The sequence below is a fragment of the Limanda limanda genome, chromosome 2, assembly GCF_963576545.1.
Source record: "Limanda limanda chromosome 2, fLimLim1.1, whole genome shotgun sequence".
In the NCBI taxonomy this organism is placed as follows: domain Eukaryota; kingdom Metazoa; phylum Chordata; class Actinopteri; order Pleuronectiformes; family Pleuronectidae; genus Limanda; species Limanda limanda.
The window spans coordinates 23,518,875-23,538,989 of NC_083637.1; the positions used below are offsets into that span (position 1 = coordinate 23,518,875).

General features: G+C 42.1%; 3 protein-coding genes across 4 annotated transcripts; 2 read left to right on the forward strand and 1 right to left on the reverse strand.

Annotated features, from left to right (window-relative positions):
- Positions 1–2,294: 2,294 nt before the first annotated feature.
- Positions 2,295–12,214, reverse strand: slc26a11 (solute carrier family 26 member 11). Of its 2 annotated transcripts, none has more exons than XM_061083517.1 (15): positions 12,039–12,214; positions 10,934–11,109; positions 10,556–10,793; positions 9,661–9,853; positions 8,054–8,139; positions 7,744–7,960; positions 7,452–7,630; positions 7,278–7,350; positions 6,440–6,551; positions 6,232–6,287; positions 5,184–5,324; positions 4,978–5,105; positions 3,219–3,318; positions 2,995–3,128; positions 2,295–2,900 (listed from the first exon to the last, which is right to left on the reverse strand). In XM_061083517.1, exons 3-15 carry the CDS (start codon positions 10,757–10,759, stop codon positions 2,790–2,792), a joined length of 1,734 nt encoding a protein of 577 aa, XP_060939500.1. In that variant the 5' UTR covers positions 10,760–10,793; positions 10,934–11,109; positions 12,039–12,214; the 3' UTR covers positions 2,295–2,789. The 2 variants fall into 2 exon arrangements, with proteins under 2 accessions (XP_060939500.1, XP_060939499.1); XM_061083516.1 differs by having other exon boundaries at positions 10,904–11,109.
- Positions 12,215–12,262: 48 nt separating this feature from the next.
- Positions 12,263–17,470, forward strand: sgsh (N-sulfoglucosamine sulfohydrolase (sulfamidase)). Its single transcript, XM_061083518.1, has 9 exons — positions 12,263–12,575; positions 13,005–13,165; positions 13,606–13,711; positions 13,816–14,192; positions 14,549–14,630; positions 14,723–14,926; positions 15,390–15,556; positions 15,662–15,879; positions 17,186–17,470. The coding sequence occupies exons 1-9, from the start codon at positions 12,494–12,496 to the stop codon at positions 17,367–17,369; spliced, it is 1,581 nt and encodes a 526-aa protein (XP_060939501.1). The 5' UTR covers positions 12,263–12,493; the 3' UTR covers positions 17,370–17,470.
- A 1,327-nt stretch (positions 17,471–18,797) lies between these two features.
- Positions 18,798–19,702, forward strand: npb (neuropeptide B). The gene is made up of 2 exons (XM_061066921.1): positions 18,798–19,061; positions 19,574–19,702. The coding sequence occupies exons 1-2, from the start codon at positions 18,798–18,800 to the stop codon at positions 19,700–19,702; spliced, it is 393 nt and encodes a 130-aa protein (XP_060922904.1).
- The last annotated feature ends 413 nt before the right edge of the window (positions 19,703–20,115 follow it).

The following is a 20,115-nucleotide window of genomic DNA, read 5'->3' on the forward strand; positions in this document are numbered from 1 at the left end:
AGGCGGTGGACTAGTGGCAGAAACTTGGACTATGGGCAGAAAAGGTCTCTGGTTCGACTCCACGGAAAAACAACAAAAAGACGAACCTGGATTGATCTGTCCAAGAGGATTCTCCCTACCCTGTCTAGTGCCCCTGAGCAAGGCACCCTAACATCTGCTCCCCGCAGGCTGCCCACTGCTCTGTGTGTCTGGCACCAGATGGGTTAAAAGCAGAGGTTAAATTTCCCCTTGCATGAGTGTGTCTATGTCTATGCATGTGTGTGTGGGATAAATAAAATGTATCTTAACCCGCTACTTCATATGTGTACTGGTGATGGGTACTTATGCACCGGAAACCCGCTTGCATTGGGGAAGGCTAAGAGCTCTCAAAAACAACAAACTCAACAATCCCTCCTTATGAGGAACTGCTGCTACAGCCTACTTGGGGGAGCTAAATGAATGATCCAGCCAGAATGAAAGGACTGTCCAGCCACCACCCTCTTACAATAAAACGCTGTATGAGAACATGCACCCTGTTGAAAATACAAACAACCCACATCAGGTAACAAAAAGTAGGGTGTTCTCACTCTCACCCCTAATTAACCCCTAAACGATAGCAGGAAAGCAATTATCCACTCACAACAAAGCTACAATGAGCCCCTCAAACAAATCTTACCTAGACACACCGATCACAACTTCCAGGGTTTTACACAAACGGACGAGCCCCCATTTGTTATGGACAGCTCGTTTTAGGCCACAACAATCAAGTGAAGTCTACACAGAGTTTAAATCATCGCAACATCGTTTTAATATTATCAACAGAATAACCAAAAATGTATTATGTTAGGTCAGTTGTCAGTATGTGGTGGAGGTGTTGAATGTAGTGGAAGCCATGTGTATGTAGCAGGTGTTGGATGGCAGAGAGCAAAAATACAAACAAAGAGGAGGAGCTTGGTTGTCCAGGGAGAGAGAGCAAGATCAATTGGCTGCAACCTCTCCGTTATATTTGGCTCAGTTCATTCGCAGTCAAGAGTAGGCGGAGCATAGAAGCAACAAGGAAGTCAGGTCAAAAATAGCACAGACACACAGGCAAAAGCCCTTAGTCAATATATTTTATGATTCTTCAATCATTCGCAGGTCAACATACAGTACTGGAGACCTTTTGGTTTTGACAGGTTTGCACATTCCATTGTATTAACATCCTTGTGTCAACAACTGGGACAGACTGTTGTAGTGGATGAACATATTCAATAAGGGTCGAAGGTCCTACATCATTTAACAGCATCTCACTGTTTTCATGTTCAGGCTTTTACAGTCAGTTTGAGGGAACAAATAATTTTTGCATCAGTTTCTGAAAATTGTTAGGTTGACGTATATTTCAACTAGAATGGTGATCATTAGAGCATTTAATGGATAATTCCACTGATAAATGTCTAACTACTGTTTTGACTGTTTTCTGTGCACTTAGTTGGTTCCAACCTCAAAGTTCATGCCCTAACTTGGTTATTCCCCCTCCTGTTGATCTTTATCTGTGCATCTGTGTGCTGGGTTTGATTCCTCTCTTGTTGTTGCACTCTGGGCCATGTTGCTGACTGTGTTACCCTCTGCAGAGGTAATAATTAAACCTCTAAGACAACTCTGGTCTGAGAAACTCATTATTTCAAATCTCGAGCTACATTTCCGATACAAGCACATACAGTGCTGTGAAAAAGTATTTGCCCCCTTCCTGATTTTTTTGGCATATTTGTCAAACTTAAATGATTCAGATCATCAAACAAATTTGAATATAAGACAAAGATAACCCGAGTAAATACAAAATGCAGGTTTTAAATGATGATTCATGTATTAAGGGAAAAAAGCTATCCAAACCTACTTGGCCCTATATGAAAAAGTAATTTTTGTAGACCTGTTTAAAGAACTGTGTGTGACCTGAAAACTTTAAGACCTTTTTATCACTTATTTATTCTCCAAAGAACTGAATTTATTTCTGCTCGATCTCCAACGGAAACATGGAAATCATGTATTCCTGTTTCAAACTGCGCCTACAGAACCAATCTGAACTGTCTCAGACAAACAGGATACTACCCCTAAACTTTCTGACAATCTAATTCTATTTTGATATACATGTGTCATCAACTTTCTTTGTGGGGTTTGAATTTTCTCCTTGTGTCTCTGTCGGTTTTACTTTGGCTTCAACCTCGCTGCAACTCTCAAAGGAGAAACAGCTGAGCTGAAATAAGGATGGATGGTAAATGTACGATTGTGAAGCTTCACTGTGACTCAAACATTGTTGGACATAAAGACACTCAAACACACAAAATATAAACTTTTTATTCACTAACAATCCTTGAAAAAGTACATTTATATTTTATATTATATTATCATTGTAAAATTTATAAAATTGGGATACTGTAAATTCAGATTTGGTCTCTGGCAGCTCTCAGAGGGAGTGCTCTGTTAATAAAAAATACAGATTTCTGAAATATAAAACTCTTTGAAACATATTATAAGACGTCTGTTTGCATGTTTCTGAGCACAGGTAACTTAGTGTTGAAATGTTGAAGATTGCACAATCATCTCCAGAGTCAGGGTTTGCAGATACAAAGTGCAAGGAAGTGCAACAAGATCTAATGAAGGGGAAAAGGGTGACATCTCTGGACACTGGATAACTGACTGACAGTAAATGGAGGTAGTTTGTCACTTTTTGACATAATCACATATCAGAAAGTTCACCAATCGATATTGGTGCAACACTGCAACTGTCCACTATCAAACATGTTCACCCCTGACTGTGATTGGACAGTACTGTGTCAGTCCTCCAGGAGGCGTCCTGGCTCCACTCGCAGCAACGCCGCCTCCACACTGTCCGTGTACCTGAGGCCTTCCAGATCAGCCGCTAAGAGAACCTCCAGAACAGAGAGCTGAGGGAGGCATTGAGAAAGACACAATAACTCTATATCTAGTTTTCTGTGCCTTTTATAAAAACTGAACTCTGGCCCAAAATAATAATCTCACCTGTAATCTGGAAAAGATCAGTTGCACGTCTCGTTGTTTGAACTGTCTCAGCACGTCCCTGAGCTCGCTGACCACCGTGTAATCTATGATGCTGACGTGATGGCAGTCCAGGACCACTGAGCGCGGAGGAGATGCTGAGGGAGACGATAAGAAGAGAGAGAAGAGTGGGTAAATGACAGGAAAGAGAGGAGGTGATTTGAAGTGTCTGATACACAAAACCTCACCTTTCAGAGCGTGGGTGTGTATAATGTGGCTGAGATACTCTGTGGCGGGAAAACTTAGTCCACTGCTCAACTCCATCACTAGTGCACCGTGATCAGACACCTGCACGCAATACACACACACTGTTATCACAAACATGGCTATACATGGACTTTATTACAGCCTATAGAGGCTGTGGTTAATGGAGAAATTGGTTGGGGAGAGGAGAGTAGCTCTGACACTTCTGCGACTGATGTGACTGATGATTCAAATGTCCCTGAGTCTCTAATCATCTTTTAGACAGATAATCATATTTCTCTGAAATATCTTCATGTGACCGTAAAGTAAAGGAGAGGATTAGGGTTAAAACATGATATAAAAATAATATAAAATGTACTTTTATACAGCAATATCAATCCTTATTGGGAAAATGATCAACATAGAAACATTCAAACTGTAGAAGCTAAAGTTCGGTAAATGGGATATTGCATTTAATCAGTCCTGATTGGTAATTTGGAAAATAACTCACATTACCATAGATATTAAAAAAATAAATAACAACCTTGGGATAAAACTTAATATAAAAATCTTGTCAGCATTTACTGTCCTCTCATGACAAATATCATTACAGCTCCAAACCTTCCATTAACCAACACAGTGGATTCAGTGACTTTTTTTCCCACAGCGGTTAAGAATGAAGTTTAAACGTCATTACCTAAGGTAAGGTTACATTGATTAAGTCTGAGAAGTAGATGATGGGAGACTTTGGGGGGGGGGGGGGTTATAAATAATCACAGCAGGAAAATGATTGATTTTACTGTGTAGAAGTTTGTTTGGAGCTCTTGTTGGTTAAAGTTCCAGTTCAGACCTGTTCCTGCCTTAAATACAGTTCAGACCTGGTGTTGATCGGATCTCACTTCACTGCTTTAATGCAAATAACCACGCATGTCATTTGGGCTAAGAAATACCAAATTATGTTGTTTTTATCGAGTCTGAGTTTAGAGTGTGTTTGATAACAATGTTGGTGTGTGTGTCGGCACGACCAAGTGAGCGAGAGAGAGAGGTAGACAGAAGACAGGAGGGGCTGAGTGAATCTTGAGCAGCTGCTGCGTAGAGAGTTTTGACCAATTTAAGAAAAGCATCAGTGTTGGGCAGTGTTGATAATGTGGCCACATACAAATCAATGTAAAATCACATTTCATTCATTGAATAACAATAGCAGGTCAGAAACCTAAGTTAAGTACGCGGTCCTTCATGTTTGGGCCAGGAGTCGGCCAAAGGGCTCAAAGGCAGATCCAGAGCTTCAGGAGCCTACACATCTTTTGTTAACTGTACTTATATCCAGTGAAGAGGTTTCATTAGCAAATTACTCTCTCTTTTGCCTTTTGAGACAATAGCTCCAAAGTTGTGGAACACCCGAACTACATCAAGGTTTGCTGATTATGTGGAATCATTTAAAAACCACAAAAAGGTTTAAAAAGGCGTTCAGGTCACTTAAGTTTACAAGATCTGTCTCTGTATGCACGCTACTGGACACTATATTGTTGTTTTGTATTGTGTGTGTTTGTCTTCTGTTTTTACGTTTTGTACGGTGTAACTGTTTTTTACTTTCTGGGCCCTGCAAAGCACTTAATAACTCTTGTATGTGAAAAGTGCTTTGTTACTTACTTTACAGAAAACAGTGAGCAAGTTAGTGAGCTGCCTTTGAAAGGATTAATGTGTTTCACGGTAGAAGCGTCATGCACTTACTCACACACGTTCCTGTAAAGAATATTACTGCACCTTTATCTGGGGTCTGGCCGTGTTGTACAGCAGCAGGACTCCAGATACAGCCACACCTCCGATAATACCGTACTGCACCTGCCAGAAGCTCAACAGGAACGTCACAACAAAAGGCAGCAGGTCCAGCTCTGTGGAGGTCGCACAAGCACACAGACTTCAAATAAACAGACAAATCCAAGGAGGGACAAAATTGAGGTAACACCTACTGCGTATCCTCCACATCTTAAGCACGACGTGGTAATCCACCATGGGAGCAACCGCACAGATGATCACAGCAGCCAGAGAAGCTTTGGGGATGTAGTAGAAGGCCGGCATGAGGAACGCCAGAGAGAGCAAAATGATCACACCTGCAAGTACCACAGAGGGAAGGTCACATTTACAGGAATTTCTCATTTTCAATCTTATTAAACACACAAACTTAGGAAAAATAAGTCACATGAATACATTCAGTAAAACAGACTGCTTTAATGATAATTATTTATAATGGAAGGAATGGGCATTGTCTTTGTGGCAAGAAGAGGTTGGTGTTGAGAGAGAAAACCGAGTTAAGACATCAGGAACTATGTGATGTTTAATGGACCCAGAAAAGCAAAAATGTAAAAGTAAGGCAAGACAAGGTTGTGGCATCTAAAGGAACAGCACTCAATGTGATGCTGTGTTTTAGAGAAATCCTTCTCTTCTGTGATGAGCATACTAAATTTGCTGTTTAATTGGTTGAAAAACAGCCAAACCAATATGAATCTTTTATGGCAGTGTATAATAAAAAAAAAGCTTAATGTTTCTCTGCTAAAGTCAGTGCCTGCTGTTTTATTTAATCTCTGACCTTCATGACAACAATTAACAGAGGAGACAGAGAAGGGAGAAGGAGTCCATTAGTGACTCAGTAGTCATTAGTGGAGTAGTACATGATGGTTTAGTACTCACAGGTCAGACCACAGGCTGTGAAGTTCTGTGATTGTATCTTTTCTACAGTTTGAATGTTTCTATGTTGATCATTTCTGCCCATGGACAGACAGGTGGATAGATAGATAGACCCCCGTCAATGTACCCCAAACCCCTGTGGTTGTTCTGGCTACAGTAAGTGTCTCCAGGACCATATCTTATCATGATCTCACAAACACACACACACACACAAAACAATACCCGCCCTGCTTTACTGGCTTGAAAAGAAACAGGGGAGAGGTTTGGGAGAAAATGTGATATCACAGATAACCACAAGAGGGTGGAAGAGAGTTTAAGTGAGTGTTGACTCACCAGTGATGATCCCTCCAGCAGGAGTACACACACCAGTCTGGGAGTTCACTGCTGTCCTGGAGGTGAAGAGAAAAATATGAAACTGTATACGTGATAGCGCTCTCTCTCTCTCTCTCTCTCACACGCACACACACAAACTCACACACACACACACATAAACACACACAAACTCACACACACGTTCTCATACACAGACAAACACACACACCTCCCAAAGCTGCCAGTGACAGGGTACGCTGACACAAAGGAGCCCATGATGTTGGTCACACCAATTGCCAGCAGCTCCTGGTTGGCATCAATCCTGTAGTCGTTCTGACTGGCTGAGGACAAACAGGAAGCTCAAATCAGCCGACAGTTTGTTCAAACACTTGTTCTTCAGCTGCCTGAAGTCTAGTGCGAGTACAATGTGTAGAAAAGTGCTGTAATAATAATTCAATTCATTTTGATTCATTTTGTCATGTTGACAGAGCGGAAAAATATGCAGCATGCTACAATGCTACAATGCTAACCCGCTGACGTTCAGCAATTCTCCTGAATCATTATTAGATACATTTGTTGTTCATATTCCAAAACTTAAAAAAAGGTTTTGAAAGCTTGAAATCAAATAAAAAGGAATTTAAATTGTCAGAGTAAAGTCTGACATAATTTTTCACAAAAGAAATTAAAATCTCTTCAAAGAGTATTTTGTATTTTAAGTATTCATTCTTTTAAAGTGCAGAATTCTCAGTTTGTTTTCCAGGTTTAAAACCCTGTCAATGCTGCTCTGAAGATGTTGGTTCTGAAACTTTAGTTTTGAAAGGGTGCACGTTATGTAGCAGGTCATTTCAGAGTGGGAAACACTGAAAAAGAGTGATGCAGCTCTGAAGAAGGAAAACTTGTATCCTTGTATAATTATTTCCATCCAATCGAAACATTATGCAAGGATTCAAAACTTAGTTTCAATCATGCAAAACAAAACAAAAAAAGCAGATTTCAACCTTTCAACCATAGATTTTCAATCGGTCTTTCCCGTAAATCATTGGATCTACACTGAAAACACGACTTACCAAAAGCTTTGGCAATAGCGATGCTCTCCAACAGACCCATGAGGGGAATCACAGCGAGCCCTCCTCCAAAATCCTGCACCAAAATAAACAAAATTAAAAAATGGCTGCTCAGCTGTATTTCTTGAAAACTTGAAAGAATATGGGAAGTGAAAGTTGAAAAAATAAGCTGTTTACCTCTACGATCTCTCCAAAGGAGACGACAGTGCCGTTGGCTGTAGTGTCTGAGGTGGGTGGGGGCCTGAATGGCGGGAGCCCCTGGGAGGTTTTCCCAGTGATTGTGAACACGTGATAACCGTAAGCATCCCACGAAAAGGCTATGAAGGAGGCAGCCACAACCACCAGAGCGTTACGCACTGAGGGAGACCGATAAGGAGGAGGACAAACAGAAGGCAAAGTGGACTGATTCATATGTTATCCTGTGTTAAAGTGAAACATCACACAAACACACACTCATGCAGGCCCTCACTTGTAGCAACAGCCCACACTATTTTCCTGGAGAGTCTGGCATAGCGGGGCACGTCGCCAGAGCCCAAATCCGTCTTCATAAACATCAACATGACCAGCAGTGTGAGACATAGCAGACCCAGGACCACGTCTCCGATCCTGGCCTCTGGGATCTTTGAGAAGGTGTAGTAAACCTCCAGGTAGAACTGGTGGGGAACGCCCTGCAGCCCCAGAATATTCTAACAGAAACAACAGCAACACTATTTTAATGACATGTGTGTGTGTTTGTGTGTGTGTGTGTGTGTGTGTGTGTGTGTGTGTCTAACACTCACCTTGACCTGGCCAAAGCCAATGGTCACTGCAGCAGCACAAGTGAAGCCTTTTATTACAGGGAAAGAGATGAAGTCTAAGAGAAAACCTGCAGACGACAATAAGTCATGTTATTTTATTTCAGGTTCCTGTTTAAGAACTGGTTTGGGACAACAGCTGGAAATTAGCATGAACTGCTGACTCTGGCTCATTGAAATAGATATGTCTGTTGATCAATGAGCACTCTCCCTATCAAATGAAATTATAAATAAATACAAAAGGCAATTTAGTATTTACAGAGTCTTGTTCTCGGACAAATCATGCAGGAACGTTTCGGAATCCACAGATTTCACAGAAATGCTGTGGTTTCAGCTGATGGGCTCAGCACAGGAAGTCATAGATGTGGTGGTAGGAAGTGGCTTTCACACACATGCAAACTAATATCCTGTTTTACTGCAGTTCACTCCCTACACCACTGAGAGTTTGTACATTACATTTCTATCACAACTCTTCTTTTTCAATCTGGGCTTTATGTTTAGGAATGTGTGTGTGTAAATGAAAGGTACTTACACAAATGTTTGGAATGGGTCCAGGGGATAATCTCCACCGGCAGCTTCAACACAGTAGCTACATCTTGTGGGGCAACTGTGACATTACATGAAATACCCACTAAAAGTTATTTTTTTCACCAATGAAATTCTCGAATTCTGGCCTTGGCTGTCACCTTATTTTGGGCACATATGGGAATGTCTACAGCACAGCTCTGTTGATCAGAGGGGGGAAATCCTATGACATAGTCCCACAGCATTTTATAGTGTCAGAAAAAACGTCTGTGCACATATCAAGACCACCAATATTTGGCATCAACAGGTCCCACTATTTACACCATAGGCCTTCTTCCTCTGTGGGCATGGGGTCACACTACCCACAGGAACACCACCAGTTTCCAAAGTTCTGCAGCCATGCAGCAGCTCATTGTCCCTCCTCTGCTGGTTGCCTTTCTCTTTCTCGTCTTCGTCCATATACTCTGACTCAAACAAGTGGGGATGACCATCAGCGTCATTGACATTGTCTAAATCAGAAAAAGCCACAATAGTTCCTCTCATAGCAAAATCCAAACTCCTCTCTCCAACTCTCTTACTCTCACTCATGTTTCCACCTACATCTTCCTCCAACAACTTAAGTCTCGTGAGGCTTGAGAGTGAGAATTCCTGTTAAGTGAGACATGCATAATGTTGCCAGATTCTTAACAAAGACCCTGAATAATAATTTGAGCCTTTTATTGGGGAAGAAAAACACCTTTAGTGCATATTTCCTGGACTGTTACAGTTGCCCCATAAAATTGCATCCTAGCCACTGCTGCCATGTCCTGGCTGCCAGCAGAAACAATCTACTGTTCCATTCATTTACACACACAGTTATAAACACAGGGATCAGGTCAACTCAAAACAAAATGAGGCATTAAGAAGAAAACTTCAAATCTTATTTTTCAGTTAGATAGAACCTCATCAAATGGCCTCTTGCGTTTTGACCAAATTAAGAAAATCTCCACAAAAAAAATTGTATTACAAGGTTTCCACGTGAGCTTAGCAGATGCCCCCCCCCCCCCCCCCCCGCTCCCCCCGCTCACCTAATCTCAGTAATGCCATCCCAGCCTGGATGACTCCACAGAGGAGGCTGAGGAGGACGGCTCGGTGTGGCTGTCCCCCCACCAAAGAGAAACACAGGAGGGACATGATGGCTGTGGGACCCAGTGTCACATCCTTAGAGGTCCCCAGGAGGGTGTATATGAACCCCCCCATGAAGGCAGAGTAGAGTCCGTACTGTTGAGAGAAATGTTTTCAGGTTAAAGGATGAACAGAGGTGCAACTAACATTTAATTAATTCATGTTTGAAGAAAAGTTTGAGCTTCACATGCAACATTTATTTTCAGATCCATCTGCTGTAGGCGGAAGGTTTCTCTGCGTTCAGTTTGAACGTACAATGTGTAACTTCTGCCACTAGGAGTCTCTGAATTTACGTTACGCAGCAAACTGCAATGAATAATCCTGATCCAATACGAGCCGACTGTCTAACAGTGGATGTCTAACTGGCTAAAAGTGCGTTTATCCTCCGCCATTCGTCATTTATCCCAGAACTAATGCAAAGGAAAAGCCACGGGTAAAGTGCATTCTAGGCAAATAATGGCAACCAAAATTACCTCAAATAAAATCTTGGATTTCTCTGGGCTTCAACATTGTTTGAAAAATGTTGAATCATATAAATACACAAGTAAGGAATAATATATAGCAGAGCTCTAGTTGTTTTAAGACATTTTAATGAAGAATTGTTTCATCTTTCATCTTAAAACTTCTGTTGAAGATGTTTATGTACAAGCAGGTTTTATGACATCACAACTAGTTTGGAAATCAGTCGTTGTGTAATTTATAATTTCCAAGCAGCTGAAATATCCGGAGAGACTTGAATCTGAATACAAATAAAATCCAAAAGATGAACTTTCACACAAAAGACGAGCTGGGACTCACCTGCACAGGAAGACCGGCTACTTCAGCGTAAGCCAGCGCCTGCGGTACAGTGGTCAGCCCGACGGTGATCCCCGCAAGCAGGTCCATCTGAAGCCACTTCAGCCTGTACCTGGGCAGCCAGGAGAGGATGGGCAACCAGGCCTTCAGGCTGTTGTAGGAGCAGCAGCCACCAGCTGGCACTTGTCCCACCAGAAGTTCGTCCATTGTACTGGAGAGGTGAGAGGTGAGAGGGGGGGACCTAAAGAGGAAGAGGATGACAGAAGGGATGAAAAAAAGCTGTGAGAGAACAAAGGAATAAAGTTTGACCTATTCAAATGTGTGCCTGGTTACAGAATAAATAACACTTACAGAAACACCTCCACGTTAAATGTAACTCACTGGCGTTATGCAAGTGCTAGCCAGTTTTTCTGGTTTAGGTTTTGCCTGCTGTGAATCTTCTTTCCCGACAAGAGCTCTGTGCACATGCATGAGTCAGTCTGTCTGTGTGTTTTTCTGGACAAAAACACAGCAAGTCAAAGGGACTGGCTGCCATATCCTCAGATTCATGCTGTGATCTATGTGAAGTGGAAGAAAACAAACAAACAAAAGGTCAGCTACCAGCATGAAGCCAGATCATTTGGACAATAATCACATGCTGTCTACAGGTTTGTCTAGAATGTTGTCGAGATAACTCAAACCATGCACATATAAATGTTTTTCTGACCTTTGACCTGATTGGCCTTTGAAACTTTATTATCATGTGATGATCATCTGACAGGTCACCTACAAGCCATAAAACTCACTGTCCACATATATTCCTCAGCGTTATAAATCCTCCACTAACAGTGTGATATGTACTTATCTGCCACTAGATTCCTAGTCTATGATATTCTTCTAAAATGAATGAACAATAAGATGTTGCAGTGACAAAGTAGCAGAACAAGAATAATTTAAATAAAACAGTCAAATGTGTGACTCGAATAAAACACAAAATAATATCAACAGAATATAATGCAATGCTACAGAAAAACAATAGAATAGAACAGAAAGAGACACATTGGAATGGATTCAAAAAAGTAATGGAATGCAACAAAATTAAAGCAACACAAGAGAATCCAAATGGATTGAAAACAACACAATTTGAATACATTATAATAAAATAATAATAGAAGAGAATAGAGTAGAAATGACACAGTAGAACAAAACAATACAATAGACTAAAACCAACACAATACATTACAATACAACAGAGTAGAACGAAATAGAAACAACACAATAGAACAATAGCATATAATAGAATAAACCGGAATAGAATATAATTGAAACAACACAATAGATGACAATAAATGGAAAAAATTGAACAACTGAATTGTAAACAAACAAGTAGGAACAACACGGTTAAGTGTGATAGAATAAAAAAGAAGAGAGTAGAAAGCCTACACTACTGGAATGGAGCAGAAGAATAGAAACAACACAGAATAGAAAGAATAGAAGACAGTCTCACCGTGTGTGTGTGTGTGTGTGTCCACCAGTTTAACAGTGCGACCAAGCAACTCTGCACTGATTAATTCTCATACTCTTCCTCCTTCTCCTCATCTTCCTCTTCTTCCTCTTCTTCTTCTTATTTCTCTTCTTCCACAAAAACCACTGAGGCAGCGCGAGACTCGAGTTCCTGTTTCTACTCACCACGTGACCCGTGTCATGTGACCGCACGCTGCGCGAGGACACAGGAAGAAGTGAGAGCAGTGTTTGTTGTTGTTTGTTTCACCGACTGGTTGTGTTACAGTGTCAGACCCACCGGCTCCACGCCCACATCCCTGAGCTGTGTGTTGATACGACGGGGTTCAATGCAAGCAAAGGTTCACAGCAAGGGCAGAAGAGCCCGTCCTGAAACTTAAAGAGTGGCCGAGGTCATCATCATCATTATCAACCTTCATCATCTTCATCATCTTCATCATCATGCTGCTGCAGTTGCTTTGTCTCGTTTCGATCTCACGTTGCATCACCGAGGCAAAGACCAGAAACGTGCTGCTGATTATTGGTGAGTGATTGTCAGATACATTTGCCCTCCACAGCCATATATAATTCACTTCCCCAACCAAAGTGTTTGTATATATTTTTTGTACAGGGGTGATTACCAACATAAATTAATCCATACAGTACTGAGTACATAACAGCACCTGAGATACACACATGTTCATTGCAAGTGAGTGAATGAATATCAGATCTCCATTCATGCTAATGCTGCATCTTGCCATGATAAAGAAAGTGAAAAATGACAAAATACAGGGACGGATCATGTTCCACACCAGGGCCCAATACAAGCAGTTATTTTACAAACGTTTATCATCTGACAGTAGCGCCATCCCCCCCAATCTTCTTATCTGATACAAATACCAGTTGCGGTATATTAACTTCAGGTAGATGTACACACACATCATGAAGAGAACCTGTGTTTTCCCTCCTCCAGCCGACGATGCAGGTTTTGAGACGGAGGTGTACAACAACTCTGTGGTCCGCACCCCCCACCTGCGCTCTCTAGCCCAGCGCAGCCTGGTGTTCAGCAACGCCTTCACATCTGTCAGCAGCTGCTCCCCCAGCCGCTCCACCATCCTCACTGGCCTGCCCCAGGTAACACACACACACAAACACACACACACACACAATCAGAAGTGCTGTGTGCATTTTAATAAACAAAATGTCAAGCACATTATATATATGGAGGGGTCCCCCCAAATGTCTCCAGGACTTCAGAGGACATTGCATTGACTGACATTGATTTTCTGGAGACTTACTCTTACCTTAACCATAGTTACTACTTGCCTAAACTAGCCTTAACTTAAACTTATACTTCACCTTAACCTGAAAATATGTCTTCACCTTAAAATGTTATGATTTAGGGTGGGGGGTGACATGCTTTTTGTCCCCATATGGGCAAATCCCAATAATGTGACTATCTAAACAAATTTAGGTCCTCACAGCATGGGGAACACACACACACACACACACACACACACACACACACACACACAAGCACAGACAGCATTGAGGTGTGTTTGTCTTGTTTCCAGCATCAGAATGGAATGTACGGGCTTCATCAGGGCGTCCATCACTTCAACTCGTTTGATGCCGTACAGAGTCTGCCCCTGCTGCTCAGCAAGGCTAAGGTTCACACAGGTCAGTAACAAATGAACCAGTTTATCTTCAGTCTACTAACACATACACTCACTTGCTTTTTAATCACATATTTTTCTTTTTTTTTCATTCCCTCATCCCTGCAGGTATTATTGGGAAGAAGCACGTCGGTCCTGGATCTGTCTACCCTTTCGACTTTGCCTACACGGAGGAGAACAACTCTGTCCTCCAGGTGGGGAGGAACATCACCCGCATCAAACTCCTGGTCCGCAAGTTTTTCCAGACTCACAAAGAGGAAGCCATGGAGCAAAGGCGGGAGAAAGAAGAGAATAAAGGAGACAGTGATGATAAAAGAAGTGAAGAGAGACCGTTTTTCCTTTATGTCGCCTTCCACGACACCCACAGATGTGGACATTCGCAGCCCCAGTACGGAGCTTTCTGTGAGAAGTTTGGTAATGGTGAGATGGGGATGGGACGAATACCTGACTGGACTCCAGAATATTACACACCAGACCAAGTAAAGGTCAGTGAAGTAAAGATTTTCTATAGTGACATGTAGAAAGAGACACAATTTTTAATTAAAAAACAACGATTATTAACTGTTTAATATATAAATATTTTATACAAATGAATATCTATTTTATAAGAGATTTCGACATATTTTTTGTATCATAAAATGATCATACAAATGTAATAGCACAGTTCTAAACATCAGATATAAAGCACCATCGGAACATTTCTGGAACACAAGTGACAGATGTGTCTTCCTTTGCCTCTGCTTCTCTCTCCGCTGGATGTTTAATATTAGCGATAATTCACCTGAGTTTTGTTTGTCCCACGCATCAAAACATTTGTTTATGCCTCATCTCTGCACTTCAGGTTCCTCCCTTTGTGCCAGACACACCTGCAGCTCGAGCAGACCTGGCTGCACAGTACACCACAGTCAGCCGGCTGGATCAGGGTCTGAAACGACAAGCTACACGTACACAAGATAGCTAGATGGAGACAAGTCTTGTTTTTGTATAACACCACCTGTGTAAACTTCCTCTGCAGGTATTGGATTAGTTCTTCAGGAGCTCAGGGACGCTGGTTATGAGGACGACACGCTGGTAATCTACAGCTCAGACAACGGCATCCCATTCCCCAACGGCAGAACCAACCTGTACCGCTCCGGCACGGCAGAACCCATGCTGGTGTCCTCTCCAGAGCACAGGGAGCGTTGGGGAGACACCAGCCAGGCCTACGTCAGTCTCCTTGGTAAGAAATGGAGACTGAGAATACGAATTTAATACAATAGAAAATCTACCTTGGGAGGCTTCCTACCCCTGGGGGGGAACCGCTGGCTTTTACACACACGAGCAAACATGGAGGTTTGTTTATTTTAATAGAGTAAAACCGCCACAAGAGGGAGACGGACCAATGAGGCTTCAGCAGCAGATGGCAGATATAACTGGATAAAGGGAAGCAGTTGAATGTGAAAATGAATATTATACATAGAATTTATTTGAGATATTATTTATTTACTTATTTGTTGAATCTTTCTCAACTCAAAAGGAAACACTTGTTACATAAGCAAAATCACCCAAATACATTGACATACATGGTTTTATTGTTCAGGTGTCTCTCTGTATTCACTATGAAATAGCAGTGGCTCTTTAGTTCACTATTTCATTTTCAGTACTACTTTTTAGTCTTATTTTCTCACTCTATTTTGTGGCAGACATGACTCCCACCATTCTGGACTGGTTTTCTGTTCCCTACCCGTCCTACAGCCTCCCGGGCAGCTCCTCCACCCTGGTCCATCTCACCGGTCGCTCCTTGCTGCCCGCTCTGGTCACTGAGCCCGGCCAGTGGCACACCACCTACGCCAGCCAGTCCCTCCACGAGGTCCGTGAGCATCACTGCTTTCAAACAGGACGTCAGCAACACACGCACACAAGGGATGGAAACACACAGCCGTCTTAACTGCTGCACTGTCATCTGTGATTTCAGGTCACCATGTACTACCCAACCCGCTCTATCCACCAGGGGGCGTACCACCTGCTCCACAACCTACACTACCGGATGCCCTTCCCGATTGACCAGGACCTGTACGTGTCCCCCACCTTCCAGGACCTGCTGAACCGCACCAGGCTGAGTGAGCCGACGCACTGGTTCAAGAGTCTGGAGCAGTATTACTACAGAGAGCGCTGGGAGCTGTACGACTCCAGGTCTGCTGCTCATTTTGTTTCAGTGTTTGTCACAACAGAGGGAGGAAGAAGTTCACTGGGACGAATCACAGATAAAAAAAACCTAGTGGGTTAAAGGATAAGATCAAGTTTTTAAATGCAGAGTACAGTAGTACAACAGTACTTGGACGACAACCATGCGATCCACTGATGAAATAAACCTGCAACAGATAACAGTTTAGTCATGTATTGATGTGATTAGAAAATGCTCAAAAACTGTCGCCATGAAGGAGAAAAAAGAGAAACTTAATGTTCATAAGAGGGAGTGAGTCAGATTCTCCTGCTCCAGTTTGGTGATCGCCTTAAAAAACCTCAACAATGTCAAAAATGGCTTCACTACATATCAAAAACAGCAAAAGCAACAGCTACTGTGTTGAACTTCTAGGTGAAATTTTACTGCTCATATTTAACGTTGTTAACTTAGTATTGTCAATTTTACATTTTGAATGTTTTCATATATGACTTTAAATAACTGAAATCTGAGCTCCTATCACAAGGACACATACAAGCCCTGAAATAAGACACATGTTCTAAAATGTTATGTCTTTAATTTTATTCTAACCCTGTAAGTAAACAGAGAACAATATATTTGCTTTAAATTTGCAAATAAATAGCAAAATAACTGATGAAAAGACACATCAAAGATTCTTGCTCACACCATTGACCAGTCAATGTTTGGTCAGATTTTCCATTTATTGAGTTTGTACTTTAATACTAACAAAGAAAAAAGATAAGAGGTCAGGAAATGATTGCAGTTGTTTTATTTAAAGCCTTAATTGCCATAAAATCAACTATAATTCAACTTCTTACTCTCTGACTAATAGTTGAGCATCTATTAGCAGCTTATACATGTTTAATAAAAGGTTTATAACACTATAATGGAGCTGTACACAGCACCAAGGACAATTGATTTGTACAGTATTAGCTATTATAACCTATGAAGGCATTTTATGGACACATTAATATTATTATTATCATTGAATTATTCATTATTATATTTCTTTATAATAAAAACCATTTTACCTTATTTTCATTGATTATCTGTTTTTAAATCATCCTCCACTTACCGTGTCTCTACAAGAGGAGTTAAAGTTTATGACAAATACATTAATACACAATGACAACTTCATTATATGAAGAGTTTAATAAACCATTGCTCTAATGTCGATATGATGCTTATAAATCCCAAACAGATTGGTAAAATGAATGAAATGACTAACGAGTTCTTTCTAAGATCTCGGCTGTGGCCCTGAATGTTTCAATATGAGCAATTGTTTCACCGTCACAGGGCAGACCCACTGGAGGTGAGGAACCTGGTCTCAGACCCGTCCTACAGCGCCGTGCTCGAGAGCCTGAGGCAGAGTCTGCAGAAGTGGCAGTGGGAGACCGGGGACCCCTGGGTCTGTGGACCAGACTATGTCCTGGAGGACAAACTGGAGCCGCACTGCAGACCACTCTACAATGGACTCTGATGAACTCTCATGGTACTTTTACTCATCCATGGCCAATTTGTGTATATATTTTTTTATACGTTTATAGTTCAATAATAAACATTAAAGTTGTCCCACCATTATTTGTCCTTGTTTTACAAAATAATTGAATCATTCTGATCAGTGGCTCTTCTTATCTGTGTCTATACATGTAACGTATCTTTTCTCATCATCCAGACGCAATGATAACCTTGTTTCATTGAAAGCCAATGTGGTTATAAAATATGTTGTTGCTATTATTTAATCGAACAAACGTAGATGCATCCCTCCTCCGTCTTAATCGCAGTCGCTGTTGCTCTTGTACTGATCTGCAAGCCTCACAGGGTTCATGACGCATGACCTGTGAGCTCCATGAATCAATAAGTAAAAAAAGCTTTTTATTGATAAAGGCCTGCTTTTACTGAGAGCTCCACTTTGAAGTCAGACTGATTCACACCTGGAAAGCTGCTAAAATTTGGATAAGTCGTTTATTCAGTATTGATCTGCCCATTTCCCCCCCTCTCCTATTTCTGTCCCACCTCACTGATGTTGGGGTCTTTTGAAGCCCCACACACTGGTTCTGCTTCATTACACTCTTTTTGTTTGATGCACAGTTGCATATCATTGGTTTTTATACCTCCAGGGAGATTTTGAACCTAAAAATCTGCCTAAAACAATATAAAGAAGGACATTTTGTACATCAGTAATTTATAAACTATTCTGGACATGTTTGAGTTTTACAGCAGGGAGCGCTGCATGGGAGCTGAACGACTACAGCTACAGCTGCTTGTGTTTTGTCAGTGCTCGGTGAAAATGTTCATTGTGATGATACACAGATAACTTCACGTTAGAGGATAAGATCAAGCTCCTAAACGCAGAGCAGTCACAGAACTTGGCCGACAATGTAAGATCCACTGAAGTAAGATAAACCTGTTGCATGTGTTTTTTACCCTGAGTTAACATGTTGAACGACCCTTTGTTTGTCATTCATTTAAAAAAACATTTGGACATGTTTAAGTTTTGACAACCTACGCCATTGTCTATCCTGCTCCACTGCTGATAACAAGTTTCACTTTAACAAACGTCAGAGCAGGACTGATATCCCATACGTCTCCAACCCCTTAATACTCTATACCACACGCACACACACACGCACGCATCACCCCTTGCATGTCACCACCGAGCCAGCGGATCGATTGTGATAGGTCCTTCCCTCCTCCTGAATACAGATGGCTCATCATCCACCCACCTCCACTTTGATTTGATGAACGTCGTCGGTCACGATAACGTCTCAGCCTATATAAGCACCGCAGAGTTCCCCAAACAGACAACAAAACATAAAGTCTGCCGCTGACCAAGAGCAGACAGAAGAACAGCCGTCTCTCACTTTGCGAAAAGGAAAAGGAAAGAGGTGCCAAGACGGTTCCAGACATGGAGAGGTCCGTCAGGTTTGCCGTGGTGTGCGTCGGAGTGTCCCTGCTCATCTCCTGCCATCCAGCCGAAGCCTGGTACAAGCAGTCGACTGGGCCCAGTTACTACTCGGTGGGTCGCGCCTCTGGTTTGCTCTCTGGTATCAGGAGGTCGCCGTACGTCCGCAGGGCCGAGTCCGAGGAGACGCAGACGGAGAGCGGGGAGACGACGGGTAAAAACGTGATCCCCGAGAGCAACAGGCAGATCTCCATCCTCAAAAACATGGTGAGTACAGTCCCAGCGATGCGCTCTTTATTCCTCCATCGGGGATGGGATGGAGAGGTGGTGCGTAAAATGCGCTTTCCACTTTCCACTACTTATATGGCGATGCTTAAATATTTGAACTTGGTAATATTTAGACTAGATAAGCATTAAACATTGATAAGCTTTTACTTTTGTTTCTTACAGTTGAGATCGAAACTGTAAATAGCGGTTTAATACCCGTGCGTAAAGGCGCACACCAGGGAGCGCCGCAACTCAAAGCGCAGCCAGGAGACAAAAATACAGAGCTTTTATATTAGAGGACATTCCGCGTAATTTTATTATTACCTGCTGTTAATTAATTCTAATAATTCGGCTATATTCTAAATGAAGTGATTAGTTCAGAGACTTCTCCTTGCAGCTGATTACATGATGGTGGAAGAAAAGAAGGATACAAACCAGGACGATTCTTTTTTTGGGCTGAATTTTATTTCTTAAACTTACTTTTTCTCATCCCTTCCTCTCCCACCCTTCAGGCCATCTGCGTAAAGGACGTCTCTCCAAACCTGAAGAGCTGCGAGCTGCTGCGGGACGGGACCGGCACCTTCCAGTGCAAAGGGGACGTCTTCCTCACCCTGGACTCCCTGGACTGTCTGTCCGCCTGAGTCCCCGCGGGTAGATCCGGCGGAGGCAGGGAGACATGTCACCCTCGTCCCCAACCTTCCCGGAGGCGCCTCTCTGGAAACCGAAAAAAAAATGCAGGAAGAGGGGAAAAAAGAAGGCATGAGGGATGGATGAGTGTGATGGGGTTGATGGCGCTGAGGAAAACCTGATCTTTATCAATGATGGACCGCTGCAGACTCTGAATGTTCTCTCATTTAAAAACACAAACAATGTTCTTTTTTTTGCTTTGGTTACTCGAGTATAGAAAACGATGTTAATTGAAACCACTTTGTTTCCACACAACTTCCTCTATTTACTGCCCAACCCCTGACATGTACCCACCCTTGCCAAAATGTATTAAATGTCCAGACAGTTGGCTGCAGAGCAGATTTCTTGGAAAGTACTTTTATTTATT